This window comes from Salmo trutta, chromosome 12 (genome assembly GCF_901001165.1).
Source record: "Salmo trutta chromosome 12, fSalTru1.1, whole genome shotgun sequence".
Lineage (NCBI taxonomy): Eukaryota > Metazoa > Chordata > Actinopteri > Salmoniformes > Salmonidae > Salmo > Salmo trutta.
The window spans coordinates 6,080,817-6,101,399 of NC_042968.1; the positions used below are offsets into that span (position 1 = coordinate 6,080,817).

At 44.0% G+C, this 20,583-nt stretch overlaps 1 protein-coding gene across 1 annotated transcript in view; it reads right to left on the reverse strand.

Annotated features, from left to right (window-relative positions):
• LOC115202831 (SH3 and multiple ankyrin repeat domains protein 2) overlaps nucleotides 1-20,583 on the reverse strand; it is a 246,326-nt gene that overhangs the window by 98,728 nt on the left and 127,015 nt on the right. The window contains exons 8-10 of the mRNA XM_029766886.1: nucleotides 16,672-16,788; nucleotides 13,064-13,141; nucleotides 9,044-9,110 (exon numbers count right to left, since the gene is read on the reverse strand). Coding sequence (XP_029622746.1) covers nucleotides 9,044-9,110; nucleotides 13,064-13,141; nucleotides 16,672-16,788 — 262 coding nt within the window. The remainder of the gene's footprint in view (nucleotides 1-9,043; nucleotides 9,111-13,063; nucleotides 13,142-16,671; nucleotides 16,789-20,583) is intronic.

Here is a 20,583-nt window from a genome sequence, read left to right on the forward strand (position 1 = left end):
TCACTACACTTGCATTAACACCTGCTAACCATGTGTATGTGACAAATAAATTTGATTTGATTTGATGTGTCTTCCGCATTTAACCCAACCCTTCTGAACCAGACAGGTGCGGGGGGGGGGGTTGCCTTAATCGACATCCACGTCATCAGCACCCGGGGAACAGTGGGTTAACTGCCTTGCTCAGGGGCAGAATGACAGATTTTTACCTTGTCAGCTCGGTGATTCAATCCAGCAACCTTTCGTTTACTGGCCCAACGCTCCTACTCGCTAGGCCACATGGAGTTCAAACTTCTCGACTCCTTTGATTGGTTCTATTGTACTGGGAAAACTAAATAAAGTACTTGCAAGTATTTGCCATAGTTTGACCCAGAACTGACAGTCAGACATACATGCAAGTATGCAGTCATGTACGTGCACACATGCACACACACACACACACACACACACACACACACACACACACACACACACACACACACACACACACACACACACACACACACACATGCACACACTCAGCCCTTAATTGTGCTCACAATTGTGGAACGTAATAAGCACACATTCCCTCTGTAGGAATAGAGAACCAAGGAAAAGAACATGACAAACATCCAGAGCTGTCTTATATAAGAGAGGAAAGCAATCAGTGTGATCTATATCATTTACTGCTGCTCTCTAATACTAAGAGAACTAAGGTCAAAGGCCAATGAGTGATCAGCTCTGGTCAGTGTCTTGCAACCAAGGGATTTTACATAATGTAGTGAAACCAATGAAACTATACCAAGCTTTGAAAGAAAACAAAAAAATGCAGTACTCATAGATCCAGTTTGAGTATATCTCATTGAGAAATAGCATGTCAAGTGGAAGTAAAGGGTTAAGGAACCAACTGTTTTCACACACAGGCAGATGGATCCATAATGCACCCGGCAGAGCCGTTTTGGTGACGTACATCATCCACTCATTTTGGTGGGTGTGTTTTCTCCCCCGTGGACCAGGAGAACGATAGACACACTATGTGTCCTCTCGCTGGCTATAATCTACATACAGTAGTTGATTGGTGAAGGAGACTATAAATACCTTTTGTAGAAGACTGAATCATAACACATGTATTTGGAAACCACTCAAATGCGTGCCAACGTTAAATCTATGACATAAGCTATAATCTATCCTACATGTTAAATAACCTCTAGCCGAAAAAGAACGACACATGTAAAAACCACATAATTGTATAGGTGTTGCTAGTTTAAATCAGGACGACAATTGCATGCATGAATCCACAACGCAAAGACCTAGCTATATTCGTCACATTCAAAAAAGCCCGAAATGTAGAATAACTTACTGGAGCAGATGAAATTATTGAAAGTGTGCCACGCAGCGATAAAACAATATCGCCTGAGAAAGTTGAAAGTGAACGCGTGGTAGCGAAGGAAGAGAATCCCATCTAATTATGAGACAAAAGCAAATAAAACTTGCACCCAGACTCATAAAGGTGATAGACCTACCTTCCTTTTTTAAGGCATTGAGAAAAGACTTCATTTTCACCCCTTTTTATGTTACTCCAATATTCAGAATACCTGCATAATCAGTGCACTTTTAAAAACAGCACAGGAAAAAAAAAAAAAAATCTCAAAATTCCACGGTGGTCACTGAAGAATGTAGCAGCAGGTACCATGGACAGCGACTGATGGAGTTTAGTGCCGGGGAAATCTGACGCCCGAGCGCAGCGCACAGGAACCGGCCTGGCAGAGGCGCGAAAGCACACTCACTGCCGCACCGCCAGTCATATCTCTCTCTCTCTCTCTCTCTCTCTCTCTCTCTCTCTCTCTCTCTCTCTCTCTCTCTCTCTCTCTCTCACTCTCTCTCTCTCTCTCAGTGGGATTTTAAGGCGAACTTGACATGCTTCATTGACAAATGTTGTTAATTCATTAAAATATCATTCCATATGATTTCAATCATTTTCTGACTGCACTCCTTTTGATTTGAACAAAACCTTCCACACATATTCGCCCATGGCGGAAGTGGCCAGAAAGTTACATGAATGATAAAACATTCAGGAGATTGAGGTGCTCAAAGTTGACCCATTTTGCATACCCCATCCGACCACGAGACATCCATGTCTTCATCGCTGAAAAAGATAAGCATTTGACCTTGATATAATTTGAAAGCTTACAAACAGGGTGGTCAAACTATTCTATTATTTAGTTAAACAGGATCCTTAGCTTAGTGATGAGCTTTGAGGGCACTATGGTGTTGAACGCTGAGCTGATGTCAATGAATAGCATTCTGACATAAGTGTTCCTTTTGTCCAGGTTGGAAAGGGCAGTGTGGAGTGCAATAGAGATTGCATCATCTGTGGATCTGTTTGGGCGGTATGCCAATTGGAGTGGGTCTAGGGTTTCTGGGATAATGGTGTTGATGTGAGCCATGAGCAACTTTTCAAAGCACTTCATGGCTACAGACGTGAGTGCTACGGGTCTGTAGTCATTTAGGCAGGTTGCCTTTGTGTTCTTGGGCACAGGGATTATGGTGGTCTGCTTGAAACATGTTGGTATTACAGACTCAATCAGGGACATGTTGAAAATGTCATTGAAGACACCTGCCAGTTGGTCAGCACATGCTCGGAGCACACGTCCTGGTAATCCATCTGGCCCCGCAGCCTTGTGAATGTTGACCTGTTTAAAGGTCTTACTCACGTCGGCTACGGAGAGCGTGATCACACAGTCGTCTGGAACAGCTGATACTCTCATGCATTCCTCAGTGTTGCTTGCCTCGAAGCGAGCATAACATATTTAGCTCGTCTGGTAGGCTCGTGTCACTGGGCAGCTTGTGGCTGTGCTTCCCTTTGTAGTCTGTAATAGTTTGCAAGCCCTGCCACATAAGACGAGTGTCGGAGCCGGTGTAGTATGATTCAATCTTAGCCCTGTATTAACGCTTTGCCTGTTTGATGGTTCGTCGCAGAGCATAGCAGGATTTCTTGTAAGCTTTCGGGTTAGAGTCCTGCACCTTGAAAGCGGCAGCTCTACCCTTTAGCTCAGTGCGAATGTTGCCTGTATTCCATGGCTTCTGGTTGGGGTATGTATGTACAGTCACTGTGGGGACGACGTCCTCGATGCACTTATTGATAAAGCCAGTGACTGATGTGGTGTACTCCTCAATGCCATTGGAAGAATCCCAGAACATGTTCCAGTCTGTGATAGCAAAACAGTCCTGTAGTTTAGCATCTGCTTCATCTGACCACTTTTTTATAGACGTAGTCACTGGTGCTTCGTGCTTTAATTTTTGCTTGTATGCAGGAATCAGGAGGATAGAGTTGTGGTCGGATTTACCAAATGGACGGCCAGGGAGAGCTTTGCATGCGTCTCTGTGTGTGGAGTACAGGTGATCTACAATTATTTTCCCTCTGGTTGCACATTTATCATGTTGATGGAAATTTGGTAGAACTGATTTAAGTTTCCCTGCATTAAAGTCTCCGGCCAGTAGGAGCGCCGCCTCTGGGTGAGTGGTTTCCTGTTTGCTTATTTCCTTATACAGCTGACTGAGTGCGGTCTTAGTGCCAGCATCTCTCTGTGGTGGTAAATAAACAGCCACGAAAAGTATAGCTGAAAACTCTCTAGGCAAGTAGTGTGGCCTGCAATTTATCACAATATACTCTACTTCAGGCGAGCAAAATGTTGAGACTTCCTTAGATTTCGTGCACCAGCTGTTGTTTACAAATATGCACAGACCATCCCCCCTCGTCTTACCGGAGTGTGCTGTTCTATCTTGCCGGTGCAGCGTATATCCCGCTAGCTGAATATCCATGTCGTCATTCAGCCACGATTCCGTGAAACATAGGATATTACAGTTTTTGATGTCCCGTTGGTAGGATATTCGTGATCGTACCTCGTCTAGTTTATTGTCCAATGATTGCACGTTGGCGAGTAGTATTGACGGTAACGGCAGCTTTCCCACTCGCCTTTTCCGGGTCCTGACCAGGCATCCGGCTCTTTGTCCTCTGTACCTGCGTCGCTTCCTCTTGCAAATAACGGGGATGTTGGCCCTGTCTGGTGTTTGGAGAATGTCTTGTGTCTAATCCGAGGTGAGTGATCGCTGTCCTGATATCCAGAAGCTCTTTTTTTGCCGTAAGATACGGTTGCAGAAACATTATGTACAAAATAAGTTACAAATAACGTGAAAAAACCCACATAATAGCACAATTGGTTGGGCGCCCGTAAAACTGCTGCCATTTCCTCCGGCGCCATTTACTTCAGTCCAGAGCAGAGAAGGCCGTATTAAGACAGATTTAGACATTGCAAATAATTTAACAGTTCCATTTCATGTTACGCTGATCATATAAATTATTTATTATAATTTGCAATTATTTATCCTGGGAAAAGTGAATGGGTTTGGGCGGGAAAATCCGGTAAATCTCTGTAACCCGGTTCCTGCCATTAAACCCTAATCCACACCCACCCCAACACACATGTTCCACTGCAGCAAACTAGGACACACAATACACTTCTCAACCTTCCGCTCAACAGCAGGAAGTTAGCTCTCCACTTCCTATCATCTTCCTGCGGCTGCCTGTTTTTAGTCTCCTCTAAATCCCATTACTGTGGGGCACTCTCTGGCTGTCTCATCAAAAGCTGTGTAGAACAGGCTGCAGTGAACCGTGCCACCAGCTACTCAGAGCCACGCAGGCTGTGTTTGTTCTTTAATTAGGGAGACTGGATTAGCTAGTCAGTGACATTAAGACAAGAATGCATTACCATAGTACACTAAGGAGGAGACATAAGACTCCTTTGAACTGCTATAAAGTGCAATTAAGAAATTACGTCATGGCCCTGCATGAGTATGCCATGTTGTCACTGACCATTGGTTGAGTGGGTGTTTGGTTGTCTGTGTGTTTAGTTGAGTGTTTGTTGGGATGGCCATTTGTGTGCTAAGGAGTGTGTTGAGTGTGTGAGTGTGTGTGTGTGTGTGTGTGTGTGTGTGTGTGTGTGTGTGTGCGTGTGTGTGTGTGCATGCACGTGTCTCTGTGTGCATGTGTGTATGACGCACACATTGTGTATCTGTGTGTTTGATTTGGCCACCATGGCGGATTATCACACTCTTGCAGCGTGAGGTCTAATACACACATCTGCCAATCATTCTTAGAGAGGCTTACCGGCAGAATGGGAAAAAAAACGACTGGATTTAAGAAACAGATTTACTGACCTATCTACCAAAGCAGAGTGTCTGGACACATTCATTTGCGCCTAGTTACTAAAGCACTGATCGATTGGACACATTGCACACTAACTCCTATCTCAATTTAACCCCCTTCCTAGCTCTACTTACTACCCCCTCTATCTACGTATACCCCTCACCATCTTTATTTGCCACCCCTCTCTGCTAAACTTCTCCTGGGGTGCTGCTCTGTGGCTGACTATGTTGCTGTGTCAGATTGATATGAGGATATGGATGAGTGCTTAACTGTGACCTAAATGTGTTTTTGGCATATTCCAATTCTCCCTGAGAAACCCTCGGAGAGTGGGGTAACATCCAGGGTGCTCATTATCCAGTGACCCTGGAGCCTTGCTCATGGGCACATGGGCCGATTGTTCACCTTGTCAGCTTGTGGATTCAAACTAGCGACCTTTCGGTTTTCTGGCCCAGGAGTACTGTGTCAGTAAAAATACGAATTTCTGTGAAAATGGACAATAAAGTCCTATTCTATACTATTATCTTTCTACTAGATCCCTCTCTATCGCTACAGTACTTATTTCCCCTCCCTATCTCCATCTACAGTATTTGTCATGCCCTGATCTATTTCACCTGTCTTTGTGATTGTCTCCAACCCCTCCAGGTGTCGCCCATCTTCCCCATTATCCCCTGTGTATTTATACTTGTGTTCTCTGTTTGTCTGTTGCCAGTTCGTCTTGTTTGTCAAGCTTACCAGCGTTTGTCCTGTCAGCTCCTTTTTTCCCCAACTTCTCTTTTTCTCGCCCTCCTGGTTTTTGACTCTGGCCTGTCCCGTCTCTGTACCCGCCTGCCTGATCACTCTGCCTGCCGCTGACCCTGAGCCTGCCTGCTGACCTGTACACTTGCCACATCTCTGGATTATTGACCCCTGCCTGCCTTGACCTGTCTCTTGCCTGCCCCTTGGACTATTAAACCATTGTTTATTCAACGTGTCTGCACCTGGGTCTCCTTGATTCCTGATAGTATTAGCCCTTTCCAACTATACTTTTTCTACAACATCTCTCCACCACCCCTATCTCCTTTATCTCCAATTATCCACTCTGTATAACTTTCCTTTAAACTGGGAATTGTACCTCTGCCCAAATTTCTCTTACCATTTGGAGCATCAGCCAGACGCCATAGTCTTTTAATGATAAGCACACAAGCCCTGATGCCATGGTAACCTGGTTGCTGGTTCGGAGTGTGTTGCTTTCCCGAGGAGCAAGAGTCAGCTGACTCAAAGAGATGAACACTGCGAGACTCACATGCACACGTGCAAATGAACACACAATCACACGCATGACACACATTTATGGTTATTGACACTTCACTCAGATTTAGCTTCTGTGAGTTTATGTCTTGTACAGAACATGTGGATATTCCTAAGCCTCTCTGACTACATTACACACATTCCAATGCTATTCTCATTACTCCCGCCATTATCTGTGTCATTACTATGGATGTAGGTCACACACACACACACACACACACACACACACACACACACACACACTTGGGAATTCTCACTATAGGCTGAGCTAAAGAATGACGCCTTGTCCTTCGAGGAGCATTATTTCTGCTCTATCCATCTATAATTCATCCACTTTATTATTCACATTGCAGCGGTTGCAGGACAGTATGTGCCAGCGAGTTTTCTTTGTTTTCTGGCTGCCAGGACTACGGACAGCAACGTGCAGTATTCCCCAGAGGCAGGACCATGGACAGCTCAGGTGAAAACTTCTAGACTGCAGCAGAACAGCCCCACCTGTCTCCAGTTGTAATCAGAGCCAAACTGCAGACAGGTGAAACCAATCAAGGCCTCTACTTAACGACGCCCTGTTTTTTTTTTTTGCTTTGTCTTTTCTTTGACCCCAGGAGGTGAAGGAGTAGGAGGTTATTGGGGAGACAGAACGTACGGTGGCGAAGGAGGTTTAACGGAAGAAAGGAACTTATGAGTTCAACAAGGAATGAACCCCCCCCAACGACCAAGATTGGAGGACCTGCCACTGGTGACGAAGTGTTTACTCTATTTGTTTTGTATATAAGGAACACTGCCGAAACCTGGTAGTAATAAACCGGTTTAACCCTTCACTTGGACTGGTGGTGTGTGTATGAGTAAACCCTGCCTTACAAAGATCTTTGCGCCGAAACCGCTACAATATCCTGTCACTATATTATTCACTTAGCCTTGTGTTCACTAACCCAGTCCAAGAACCTAAACATACATTATTTGGCAATATAACCCATCCACCATAATCTATCCAACCTGTTTCTATTGCTTTGGTCTGCCTCTCTGGTATCTCCTATGGGTCTAATACAGAGATTGAATAACAGACTAGTTAATTGAAAATGAGTGTTGGGGCATACCATGTTAGTAATTCAATATTATACTGATTCATGAGCACCTTGAGTTGGGTTACAAGATAGGCTAGGCAGTGTCAGGAACAAGGGAGTGAAGGTGTGTGAGTCTTAATGACGCATAGCTCTACTCACTCATTACTCTTTCTGGGCTAATGCTCTTTAGTGCACATTCTAAATACTGTATAGGCACACACACACACAATCAATTCTGTACCCATGCCAGGGTAGTGCCTCAGCTCAGGCAGGATAGACAATTACCCACCATACCGCAGATACACAATTCTACCTGTATCCCAACATAGCAAGCTACCGCCCACACGGAGCAGTTGAGAAGGGGACTAGAAATGGCAGGGACGAGGGTAGAGGAGGTAGGAGAGTGGTGGTTGAGCTTCAGAGCACCCACCTTTCTCTGATTTGCAACATGCAGAACCCATGGCCGATAATCCAGCAAAGAAAATATCCCATTACAGACTCAGTGAGGCACGGCTGACAGTGACCCGAAAGATAGAGAGAAAGAGTTAGAGTGAAAGTAAAAGCAACGAGGACTGTAATAGAGAACAGTTATCCAGGCCTTTTCATTCCACTAGAACGGCTAATGGTCAATGGCGGAGTTCGGGCACGGTATGCTCTCATGGCTCCACCGGAGTCGAGGTGCGACGGCGTCCCGGTGTGAGAAGGTTCATGCTGAACGTGGGGAGCAGGATGGGTGGCCCGAGAAGGGGGAGCGGGGACGATGGCGGCAGATGTGAGAGACGCGGGGTAATCCTGCAGCGCTGTGTTTCATCTAGCCCTCGCTGCAGCTGTGAGGCCTGGGGAATCTTGCTCGGGGGGGAAACAATTGTGGATTACATCTTTAGATTATTTTATTTATTTATCTATTCACTCTTTTTCTATTTATTTATTTCATTTTTATTTAATTTGTCTGGGGATGGTAATCCCTCCCGCTTAACCTTTTTCCCTCCATGTGAAATAGTTTAATTAAGAAAGATGATGCCGTTGTAGGGCAGTGGGGGGTGTGGGGTGCACGGCAGATAAACCCACAGAGAAAAACGAGAAAGTAGAAATCTATTTTTAAATTCCGTTGGGAGAAGGAAACATTTTTATTTTGCGGGATTTAGTATAGTCATTCTATCCCTCCCTAACCCTGCTCTCATATGCCACCTGAGGGATCCTGGATTCCCCAGTGTGATAGGGTAATCCTACGAAGGGAAGGGAAGGGGGGGGGGGCAGTGGACTGAATGACAAATCCTGTCATGGTTCTCTAGCACCCACGCAGAAACATGCACCTGCACGCACAAACACACACTCACACATGCATGATGGAGAGCATACTTGCAGAAGGGCAGACGCACACACATATACAACAAGAAAAGATCATACACAAGAAAAGATCAACAACCTATTATCCAATAACATATACCTTTCAGACAGAGAAAAGTGGGAGGGGGAGGTGGAAAAGAGGAGGGTAACCATGGTTACTCACCTATATCTGTCTCTTTGTGGTTCTTGACCAGTTCGGCCAGTTCAAAGTTCCCCGCGATGATGGCCACCTGTGAGAGGGAGAGAGAGAGAGAGAGAGGGGGGGATTGCAATTTGAGGGCCACATTTCATGTCCGCAAAACAGCCTTTACATTACTCTACAAATTCAAACAATTAATTGTGTGTGTGTGTCTGTGTAGCAATTCGGACATGATTCTACTAAATTCCTATCTGGATTTAACCATCTGCAGCCTGTTACGAATCCTGACCTTTTAGCATGACCGGGAACACACACGCACACACACACGTGCATACCAATGTGCATACACATATGCCCACACTCACCTACACCCACCATCGGAAGAGTGAAAGTTGGTGAGAGAGAGAGAGCAGTGGTGGAAGATAGCATGTGCGAGAAAGAAAGTGAGGAGAGGTAGCAAGTGCGGGATGAATGAGAAAGCAAAGGGTCGCTAGAGAGAGCGATATAGGGATATGTTGTGAGAAATGCTTGAGAGGTCATGCTACCAACATATGAGAGAGAGAGACAGAGTGTGGTGGCTGGTGGGTCAGCTCTAGCATCTTGTTAGCATGGCTCTAATGGAAGAAGGACCTTTTCACTAGCCCCGTGTGACGTGTTGGGTTCTGAAAATATGAAATATATTTATTCATGTCACTGAGGGAGAGAGGGGAATGTAGAACGTTTACATTCTGTCAGAATATGCTATTGTTAGCCGTCAGGGATCCTATGGGAGGAGAAGAGACACAGTATGGTACAAGTCAACATGACAGCCGTGAGTTGGGGAGGAGTGAGGAACTTGGTCAGGTTAGATGAAGTGAGGAAGAACAGATATCACTAAGTTTCTGTCTAGCAACAGAGATGCATTGGCTGTTCAAATGTGTGGGAGGAGACTCAGTATAGGATAAAGAGTTAAATATCAGTGCTTGTGTGAATATGTATTTTGTCTTATGCAGCTGTATGACCCAATGGGTGAATAAACTTTATTTGAGCTTTATTAAGCGTCAGTGAGTTCTATTTGGTTAATTTAGAACCTAACACATGAAAGACTCATAAAACCCACATTCACCCTTCCCCTCTCTCATCTTTCTTTCCTCTCATCTTACTCTCCTCTCTCATATTTCTCGTTCTCTCCTTCTCTCTTCCCTTTCTCTTCATTTCCATTTCTCCATCAATGTGACAAAAACACATGTAAATATAGCAGCAAGCAGCCATGACAGTGTTTAAGCCTTATGGCACCACAGCGCCACTATCAGCTGATCAACATGGCAGCATGGGAAACTATGGGTTGATGACAAGTCACCTCCAGTCTTACCCACTGGAGGAAAGGGAGCAATATCATAGTGTCCCCAGGGGGCAGTGGAAGTACAGTAGTGTACAGTGAGAGGAACAGAGCTTTGATTACATTACAGGAGAGATAATTCCTGGGAGAGGAAGTAGGGAGGGATTTGGAGGAGGGGGAGGGTGGGTTTACTGCAGTCTCTTTGGGCAACACTTAATAACAAAATACAAACCTTCTTCGCTTAAACATAACATGCCCTCATTGCTTATGAGCCGTTGTGATAGGTATAACTCTGATTGCAGATCACTGGGTGTCATAATTTAACACTGGTAAACTGAGAGCGATAGCACTGTGAGGAGATGAAGGTATAGAATGAAGCCTACAGCTGAAGTGTACACTATTAGAAAAAAAATTGTTCTTCGGCTGTCTCCATAAGAGAACCCTTTGAAGAACCCCTTTTGGGTTCTACCTGGAACTTTTGGGTTCTACCTGGGTTCTACCTGGAACCCAAAAGGGGTCTCCTATGGGGACAACTGCAGAACCCTTTTTGAACTATTTTTTCTCAGAGTGTATAGCTGTAGTGTGATTTAAAGCCTAAAGACCACATCTAAGCCACAAGGCCGTAGTGTAGAGCACAGGCATGTATAGGGGAAAACACCCCATTGACGCCTTCATTGCCACCCCCTCCTTTACTCCCTCACTCCTTCATGTTCCCAACGCATAGGAATGCTGGGAATGACCCCTTGTTTCCATGAAGACACTGTTGTCTATGGTGGTGGATGAGAGGAGGAGGAGGAAGAGAAGGAGGTAGGGGAGGAGGAATGGGTTGAGAATTGTGCCTGAAACTATATCCAAGAAATCAGGGAGGAAATTCATTCTGATTCAAGACCAGGGAGAATCCTTAAAGGGCCAGGCACATAGGAGAATACGAGTAGGGAAGATGGAGAAGACAGGAGGAAATTGGAAAGGAGGAATTGTTAGAGATACAGAGACAGACAGCAGAAATACTCTCTTTCCCTTCCCCTCGTTCTTGAATTTGCATGTTCTTGTTTCTCATCATGAGTTTCTCAATACTGATAAACATCATCCCGTGCCCTGGGCTAAAGGGGTAGACTTTCGCTGAGAGACAGATAGCGATTGGAGCTTCAGTATAAAGTTGAATACTTCTGCATGTTTCTCATTCCAGTTTATTATTTCACTTCCCACTGGGCACAGACAGTTCAACGTAATTTACATGAAATGACACAGAAACAAAGTTGATTCAACCAGCGTGTGTCCAGTGGGATTCCAGTCTCATCTGAATGCAACACAGTGAAAGAAACTAACACCACAGGTGACAGAATGAAAGAGGGAGAGAGAGAGAGAGAGAAAGGAAATGAAAGGGAGAAATAAAATGGGAGAAAGGGAAGACAAGGAAGCAGAACATTTAGAGAGAGAGAGGAGAGAAAAGGAGAGAAATGTGAGAAATGAAAAGAGACAGAAGGAAGGCGAGCGAGAGGAAAGAAGAAAGAAAAGGAATAGAGGAGAAAGGGGTGGGTGAAGAAATAATCAAATAAGAGACTGAGGAGGAGAGCGAGAGAAGAAGAAAAAATGTGAAAGGGATAAAGGAGGAGGGAACTATAAAGACACTGTCCATCACACATCTGGGAACAAGGGAAGAGTTGGAGAGTGAGGTTGAAATAGGCAAACGCTGTATAGAAGAATCTTGTGAAACACCTACATCCAGAGTCTGGGCCAACAGAGGAGGGATTTTGAGCTACTCAGCAGAGCTCTAATTGTGCTGCTGGGACTCTATTTTTAGCTACAGATACACAGGCGGAGCAGCAGAGACACACACTATCACATATTTTCACTCTACCCCAATAAGTGACATTACTTGATCAATTATTTGGCAACTTTGACAGAGCCATCTATATTCTGTTTCTGGGGCCCATACAGGAATTGTACCCACAGCCATGGTATTGGGAGCACCATGTTCTAACCCACTGAGCCATACTCTGCTTGTGTCTTCACCTTGTCTCCTCTAGATATTTCAAGTAGAACAAAACCAGTGCAATTGGAAAAGAATAGGAGACAATTAGACAAGTTCAACTTTTGGGACCAACCCCACTGGTGAAAGCCAGAGAAATTAAGAGGGCCACTGGAGTGCCTGTGGAGGGCCACCGAGGATCCGAGGACTGCCTTACATAAAAGCCTGCTTCAAAACGCTCCTTTGTGACTCAGACGTGACTCATGCAGGACTCTCATTGGAATCAATAGTGTCAGCTGCACTGCCTTCTGTGTATTCAAGCAATTATCTCTGCAAGACACACACAAAATATCTAGCTAACCCATGGACGTATGCAACTTTGTAAGATGTCTACAACTGCATCACACACACAACTATGTGACCTAGTGACACTCAGCCCATTCCCTTCAGCACTTGCTTTTCAGATGCAGATAAAAGAGAGGAGTCAAGTAGAGGAGTTAGGTAGAGGAAGCCACTTCAGACTATTGAGATGCATCCTTGATATTACTTGGGACTTGAAACGTGTGTTTTTCTCAATAGAGTCCCATTCACACTGCCATCTCTGACCCAGGTTTTACCTGCTGATAAGAAAACTTCTTCAGTATATACTCTGTATATTGGATAAACTATGTAGCCCATGAAAGAATTAAACCCACAGCTCTGGTATGTCAGAACTACAGTAATGGTTTTGGATGAGAGGATGTATTACAGGTCTCACCTGGAAGGGACTCTGGCTGTTGTAGTTCTTCACCGCTTTGTCGGCTCCACGGACCAGCAGCACCCTGGCACAGTTATCCTGCGAAAGAACAGGGAAGAACAGGAATTTGAGGAGAGGCTCTGAATTTCTTGGGAATGATCAATCTCTATTAGTCCCATGCTTCCCATACGACACAAAGACGAGACAGAACACTTGTACAGTAACCCCAATAGTCCAGAAGCCAGTTTTTGATTACTTGAACTAGCAGTGGAAAAAGGCAATATACATCCTCCTTTGAATCCCCAACTTTTAAAAACAAGAATGTAAGAGAGAGAGAGAGAGAGAGAGAGAGAGAAAGAGAGAGAGAGAGAGAGGAAGAGAGAGAATAAAATATATATTGACAGAAACAGAGTGCCTGCTACATGTATGAAGGGAGATTCTGTGTGAAGAAAAGAAAAAAAGCTGTTGAACAGAGAGTGTGAAAGAGAGAAAGGGAGAGACAGATAAAGGGTCTGAATGTGCTGCACAACTCGCCCACAGAGTGCTCAACCATGCATGAACAGTATTGTGTACAGAAACACACACACACACACACACACACACACACACACACACACACACACACACACACACACACACACACACACACACACACACACACACACACACACACACACACACAATTCTGTACTCATGCCAGTTTGCAAAGTAACTAACATGAAGGATGTCAATCCTGGCATTTGTAGGGTGTATAATATGTTCTCTATATTTTGACACGATCAACAAACTAACAATCCCACATATTGGCATTTTATAACCTCCATTTGTGTTGAAGCTCATTTGGAAATAGAAATGGATGACGTGTAAACCCCCCCCCCCCCCTCATTCTGCCTGTATTCTTTCGCTCTCACTGACTATCTCACTCTGCCTCCCCCCTCCCCCATCTCTAATTGTAGCCCTGTCACAGGATAATACGACTTGAAGGATTAAATACCAGGAGAACAGTGTATGTGTGTACAGACACTAAACTACAGAACATTAGGAGACATGGGGATTCCGCCTCAACGGTTTGCAGAAAAATCCTCAAATGTGAAAGGGATGAAGTGAAAGAGAGCGAGAGGAAGAGGAGGCGAGATATAAGACATGATAGAGGGACATGTTCAAAACATTAATTCGTTCCTTTTGCTGTTGGACTACTAAATGCAAAATACATTTTATCGGTACACGTACTTATCTATCCAGTGCAGTTGGGACAGCGGTCGGATGTGAGTGAATGTATTAATGTCCTCTATGTTGTTAGTGGATGCAACATGATGGACTGACTGGTTTAAATGTGTATGATGTGAGAATGTATGTGTGTGTGATCCTTTAATGGAAGGTGATGCCAAAGAAAAATGTCCATCCTGGATGGACAATAAAGTTGTATTCTATTCTATTCTAGGGCATAGCACTAATTGAGTCAGATGATTCAGAATAAGGATATAGTGGGAGAGTAGAGAAACAAGTGGGTTGAGATGTGAAAAGCTTTTCAAGCAAGAGAAGGGTCAGGACTCAAATGCATTTAAGAAATGCTATGATGTAAGATTTGATGTCGAATAGAATACATTTACCTAATGAACATGTACAGTGGGGGAAAAAAGTATTTGATCCCCTGCTGATTTTGTACTTTTGCCCACTTACAAATCAGTCTATAATTTTAATGGTAGGTTTATTTGAACAGTGAGAGACAGAATAACAACAAAAAAATCCTGAAAAACGCATGTCAAAAATGTTATAAAATGATTAGCATTTTAATGAGGGAAATAAGTATTTGACTCCTCTGCAAAACATGACTTAGTACTTGGTGGCAAAACCCCTGTTGGCAATCACAGTGGTCAGACGTTTCTTGTAGTTGGCCACCAGGTTTGCACACATCTCAGGAGGGATTTTGTCCCACTCCTCTTTGCAGATCTTCTCCAAGTCATTAAGGTTTCGAGGCTGACGTTTGGCAACTCGAATCTTCAGCTCCCTCCACAGATTTTCTATGGGATGAAGGTCTGGAGACTGGCTAGGCCACTCCAGGACCTTAATGTGCTTCTTCTTGAGCCACTCCTTTGTTGCCTTGGCCGTGTGTTTTGGGTCATTGTCATGCTGGAATACCCATCCACGACCCATTTTCAATGCCCTGGCTGAGGTTCTCACCCAAGATTTGACGGTACATGGCCCCGTCCATCGTCCCTTTGATGCGGTGAAGTTGTCCTGTCCTCTTAGCAGAAAAACACCCCCAAAGCATAATGTTTCCACCTCCATGTTTGACGGTGGAGATGGTGTTCTTGGGGTCATAGGCAGCATTCCTCCACCTCCAAACACGGCAAATTGAGTTGATGCCAAAGAGCTCCATTTTGGTCTCATCTGACCACAACACTTTCAACAGTTGTCCTCTGAATCATTCAGATGTTCATTTGCAAACTTCAGACGGGCATGTATATGTATTCTTGAGCAGGGGGACCTTGCGGGCGCTGCAGGATTTCAGTCCTTCATGGCGTAGTGTATTACCAATTGTTTTCTTGGTGATTATGGTCCCAGCTGCCTTGAGATCATTGACAAGATCCTCCCATGTAGTTCTGGGCTGATTCCTCACCGTTCTCATGATCATTGCAACTCCACGAGGTGAGATCTTGCATGGAGCCCCAGACCGAGGGAGATTGACAGTTATTTTGTGTTTCTTCCATTTGCGAATAATCGCACTAAATGTTGTCACCTTCTCACCAAGCTGCTTGGCAATGGTCTTGTAGCCCATTCCAGCCTTGTGTAGGTCTACAATCTTGTCCCTGACATCCTTGGAGAGCTCTTTGGTCTTGGCCATGGTGGAGAGTTTGGAATCTGATTGATTGATTGCTTCTGTGGACAGGTGTCTTTTATACAGGTAACAAGCTGCGGTTAGGAGCACTCCCTTTAAGAGTGTGCTCCTAATCTCAGCTCGTTACCTGTATAAAAGACACCTAGGAGCCAGAAATCTTCTTGATTGAGAGGGGGTCAAATACTTATTTCCCTCATTAAAATGCAAATCAATTTATAACATTTTTGACATGCGTTTTTCTGGATATTTTTGTTGTTATTCTGTCTCTCACTGTTCAAATAAACCTACCATTAAAATGATAGACTGATCATTTCTTTGTCAGTGGGCAAACATACAAAATCAGCAGGGGATCAAATACCTTTTTCCCCCACTGTACAAATCTGGGGTCTAATTGAGTCTAGAGTAGGAGGATAGCTGTGTGGTGGGAATGAGAGACAGACTTAACCCCTTGTTACTCATTCTCCACCCTTACTCACGATCCTCTCCTCCAATTTCTATTAATTGTGGAAAAGCATTATGTTAACGAAAATAACTGCCATTTAATTGTGGATTTTATTACATCTCATACGAACGTAACGAGAAGCAGATGTGTGTGTGTATGTGTATAAGGTCAGTAATGAGTGGTGGTGGGTTCAGTTAATTCACTCAGACACTTACAGGCTTGAACACAAGTAGAACAGGTTAACAGAGACATCAGGGAGACCTCCAGGCCTACACAATCAAACCAGGTGGAAGAAGGGCAGTTACACTTGTATGAACAAACACACACGCGCGCACACACACAGCTCACCTGATTGTAGAGAGCACAAATGTGCAGCGCTGTGTTCCCTGAGGCGTTCTGTGCGCTCATGTCCGCCCCGTAGAACAGCAGATGCTCCAGGTGCTGGACAAAGCCATTCCGACAAGCCTGTACAGACGCACACAAACACACAGAAAACAATACATGTTTATTATAATGTATATATTTATTATACAGTGCCTAGTGAAAGTCTACACACCGCATTCACAGTTGTCACATTCTAAAACTAAAAAGGATTACATAAAAAAATCCTACAGATCTACACAACCTGCTGCACTTTTTCAAATTGAAAGAGATTGCGTATGTCTTCACACCCCAGAGTTAATACTTGGTGGAAGCACCTTTGTCAGCAATTACAACTATAAATAATTTTTTATATAACTCTACCAACTCTCTGCACAACTCTTAGGGCAACATATATCAATTGTTACTCGAGCTCATTCAATTTGGTTGGGAATCACGGATTGACAGCAATAGTCAAACCTTGTCTAATATTTTCAAGAAGATTTAAAGTCAGGACTGAGACTGGACCCCTTCGGAACACTCCACACCTATTGGAAAGTTGATGTTGAGATGTGTTTGTTACTTGAAATCTGTGAAGCATTTATTTGGGCTGAAATTTCTGAGGTCAATAACACTAATGAACTTATCCTCTGCAGCAGAGGTAACTCTGGGTCTTCCTTTCCTGTGGCGGTCCTCATGATAACCAGTTTCATCATAGCGCTTGATGGTTTTTGCGAGTGCTCTTGAAGAAACTTTCAAAGTTCTTGAAATGTTCAGCATTGACTGACCTTCATGTCTTAAAGTAATGATAGATTGTCATTTCTCTTTGCTTATTTGAGCTGTTCTTGCCATAATATGGACTGCATCTTTTACCAAATAGGGCTATCTTCTGTATACCCCCCTACCTTATCAAAACACAACTGATTGGCTCAAACACATGATGAAGGAAAGAAATTCCCTTTAAGAAGGCACACCTGTTAATTGAAATGCATTCCAGGTGTCTACCTCATGAAGCTGGTTGAGAGAATGCCAAGATTGTGCAAAGCTGTCAGTCATATATTTTGATTTGTTTAACACTTTTTTTGGGTTATATAATTCTTTACATAATTTTTTGGTTACTACATAATGTGTGTCATTTATAGTTTCTATGACTTCACTAATAATCTACAATGTAGAAAATAGTAAAAAATAAAGTAAAATCCTTGAATGAGTAGGTGTTCTAAAACTTTTGACCGGTAGTGTACATGTACAGTTGAAGTCGGAAGTTTACATACCCTTAGGTTGGAGTCATTAAATCTCGTTTTTCAACCACTCCACAAATTCACTGTGTCACAATTCCAGTGGGTCAGAAGTTTACATACACTAAGTTGACTGTGCCTTTAAACAGATTGGAAAATTCCAGAAAATTATGTCATGGCTTTAGAAGCTTCTGATAAGCTACGACATCATTTGAGTCAATTGGAGGTGTACCTGTGGATGTATTTCAAGGCCTACCTTCAAACGTATTGCCTCTTTGCTTGACATCATGGGAAAATCAAAAGAAATCAGCCAAGACCTCAGAAAAAAATTGTAGACCTTCACAAGTCTGGTTCATCCTTGGTAGCAATTTCCAAATGAAGGTACCACATTCATCTGTAGAAACAATAGTAAGCAAGTATAAACACCATGGGACACACGCAGCCGTCATACCGCTCAGGAAGGAGACGCGTTCTGTCTCCTAGAGATGAATGTACTTTGGTGCGAAAAGTGCAAATCAATCCCAGAACAACAGCAACGGACCTTGTGAAGATGCTGGAGGAAACAGGTACAAAAGTATCTATATCCACAGTAAAATGAGTCCTATATCGACATAACCTGAAAGGCTGCTCAGCAAGGAAGAAGCTACTGCTCCAAAACCGCCATAAAAAAGCCAGACTATGGTTTGCAACTGGACATGGGGACAAAGATCGTACTTTTTAGAGAAATGTCCTCTGGTCTGATGAAACAAAAATAGAACTGTTTGGCCATAATGACCATCGTTATGTTTGGAGGAAAAAGGGGAGGCTTGCAAGCCGAAGAACACCATCCCAACCGTGAAGCACGGGGTTGGCAGCATCATGTTGTGGGTGTGCTTTGCTGCAGGAAGGACTGGTGCACTTCACAAAATAGATGACATCATGAGGAGGGAAAATTATGTGGATATGTTGAAGCAACATCTCAAGACATCAGTCAGGAAGTTAAAGCTTGGTTGCAAATGGGTCTTCCAAATGGGTCTTCCAATTAGTGGAAGACCCAAATTGTGGCAAAATGGCTTAAGGACAACAAAGTCAAGGTATTGGAGTGGCCATCACAAAGTCCTGACCTCAATCCTACAGAAAATGTGTGGGCAGACCTGGAAAAGTGTGTGCGAGCAAGGAGGCCTACAAACCTGACTTAATTACACCAGCTCAGGCGAAATGGGCCAAAATTCACCCAACTTATTGTGGGAAGCTTGTGGAAGGCTACCCGAAACGTTTGACCCAAGTTAAACAATTTAAAGGCAATGCTACCAAATACTAATTGAGTATATGTGAACTTCTGACCCACTGGGAATGTGATGAAAGAAATAAAATATGAAACAAATCATTCTCTCTACTTTTATTCTGACATTTCACATTCTTAAAATAAAGTGGTGATCCTAACTGACCTAAGACCGGGAATTTTTACTAGGATTAAATGTCAGGAATTGTGAAAAACTGAGTTTAAATGCATTTGGCTAAGGTGTATGTAAACTTCGGACTTCAACTGTAGGTAGAGTTATTAAAGTGACAGATAATGCATAGATAATAACAGAGAGTATCAGCAGCATAGAAGAGGGGGAGGGGGGCAATGCAAATAGTCTGGGTAGCCATTTCATTAGATCAATATCTATAGGAGTGTTATGGCTTGGGGTTATAAGCTGTTTAGAAGCCTCTTGGACCAAGACTTGGCGCTCTGGTACCGCTTGCCGTGCGGTGGCAGAGAGAACAGTCTATGACTAGGGTGGCTGGAGTTTTTGACAATTTTTAGGGCCTTTCTCTGACACCGCCTGGTATAGAGGTCCTGGATGGCAGGAATCTTGGCCCCGGTGATGTACTGGGCCGTACTCACTACCCTCTGTAGTACCTTGCAGTTGGAGGCCGAGCAGTTGCCATAACAGGCATTTGTCCTTGCACCACACGGTCAGGTATCTGACCTCCTCCCTATAGGCTGTCTCATCGTTGTTGGTGATCAGGCCTACCACTGCTGTGTCATCGGCAAATTGAATGATGGTGTTGGAGTCGTACCTGGCCGTGCAGTCATGAGTAAACAGGGAGTACAGGAGAGGACTGAGCACGCACCCCTGAGGGTCCCCCGTGTTGACGATCAGTGTGGCGGATGTGTTGTTACCTTACCACCTGGGTGCGGCCCGTCAGGAAGTCCAGGGTCCAGTTGCAGAGGGAGGTGTTTAGTCCCAGGGTCCTTAGCTTAGTGATGAGCTTTGAGGGCACTATGAGCTGTAGTCAATGAATAGCATTCTCACATAGGTGTTCCTTTTGTCCAGGTGTGAAAGGGCAGTGTGGAGTGCAATAGGGATTGCATCATCTGTGGATCTGTTGGGGCGTTATGCAAATTGAGTGGGTCTAGGGTCTCTGGGATAATGGTGTTGATGTGAGCCATGACCAGCCTTTCAAAGCAGTGCTACAGTAGTCATTTAGTCAGGTTACCTTAGTGTTCTTGGGCACAGGGACTATGGTGGTCTGCTTGAAACATGTTGGTATTACAGACTCAGACAGGGAGAGGTTGAAAATGTCAGTGAAGACACTTGTCAGTTGTTCAGCACATTTATAGGGAAAGACATTCAACAATTACAGCACTTACACAAATGACTGATGATTGGCTGAGAGAAATTGATAATAAAAA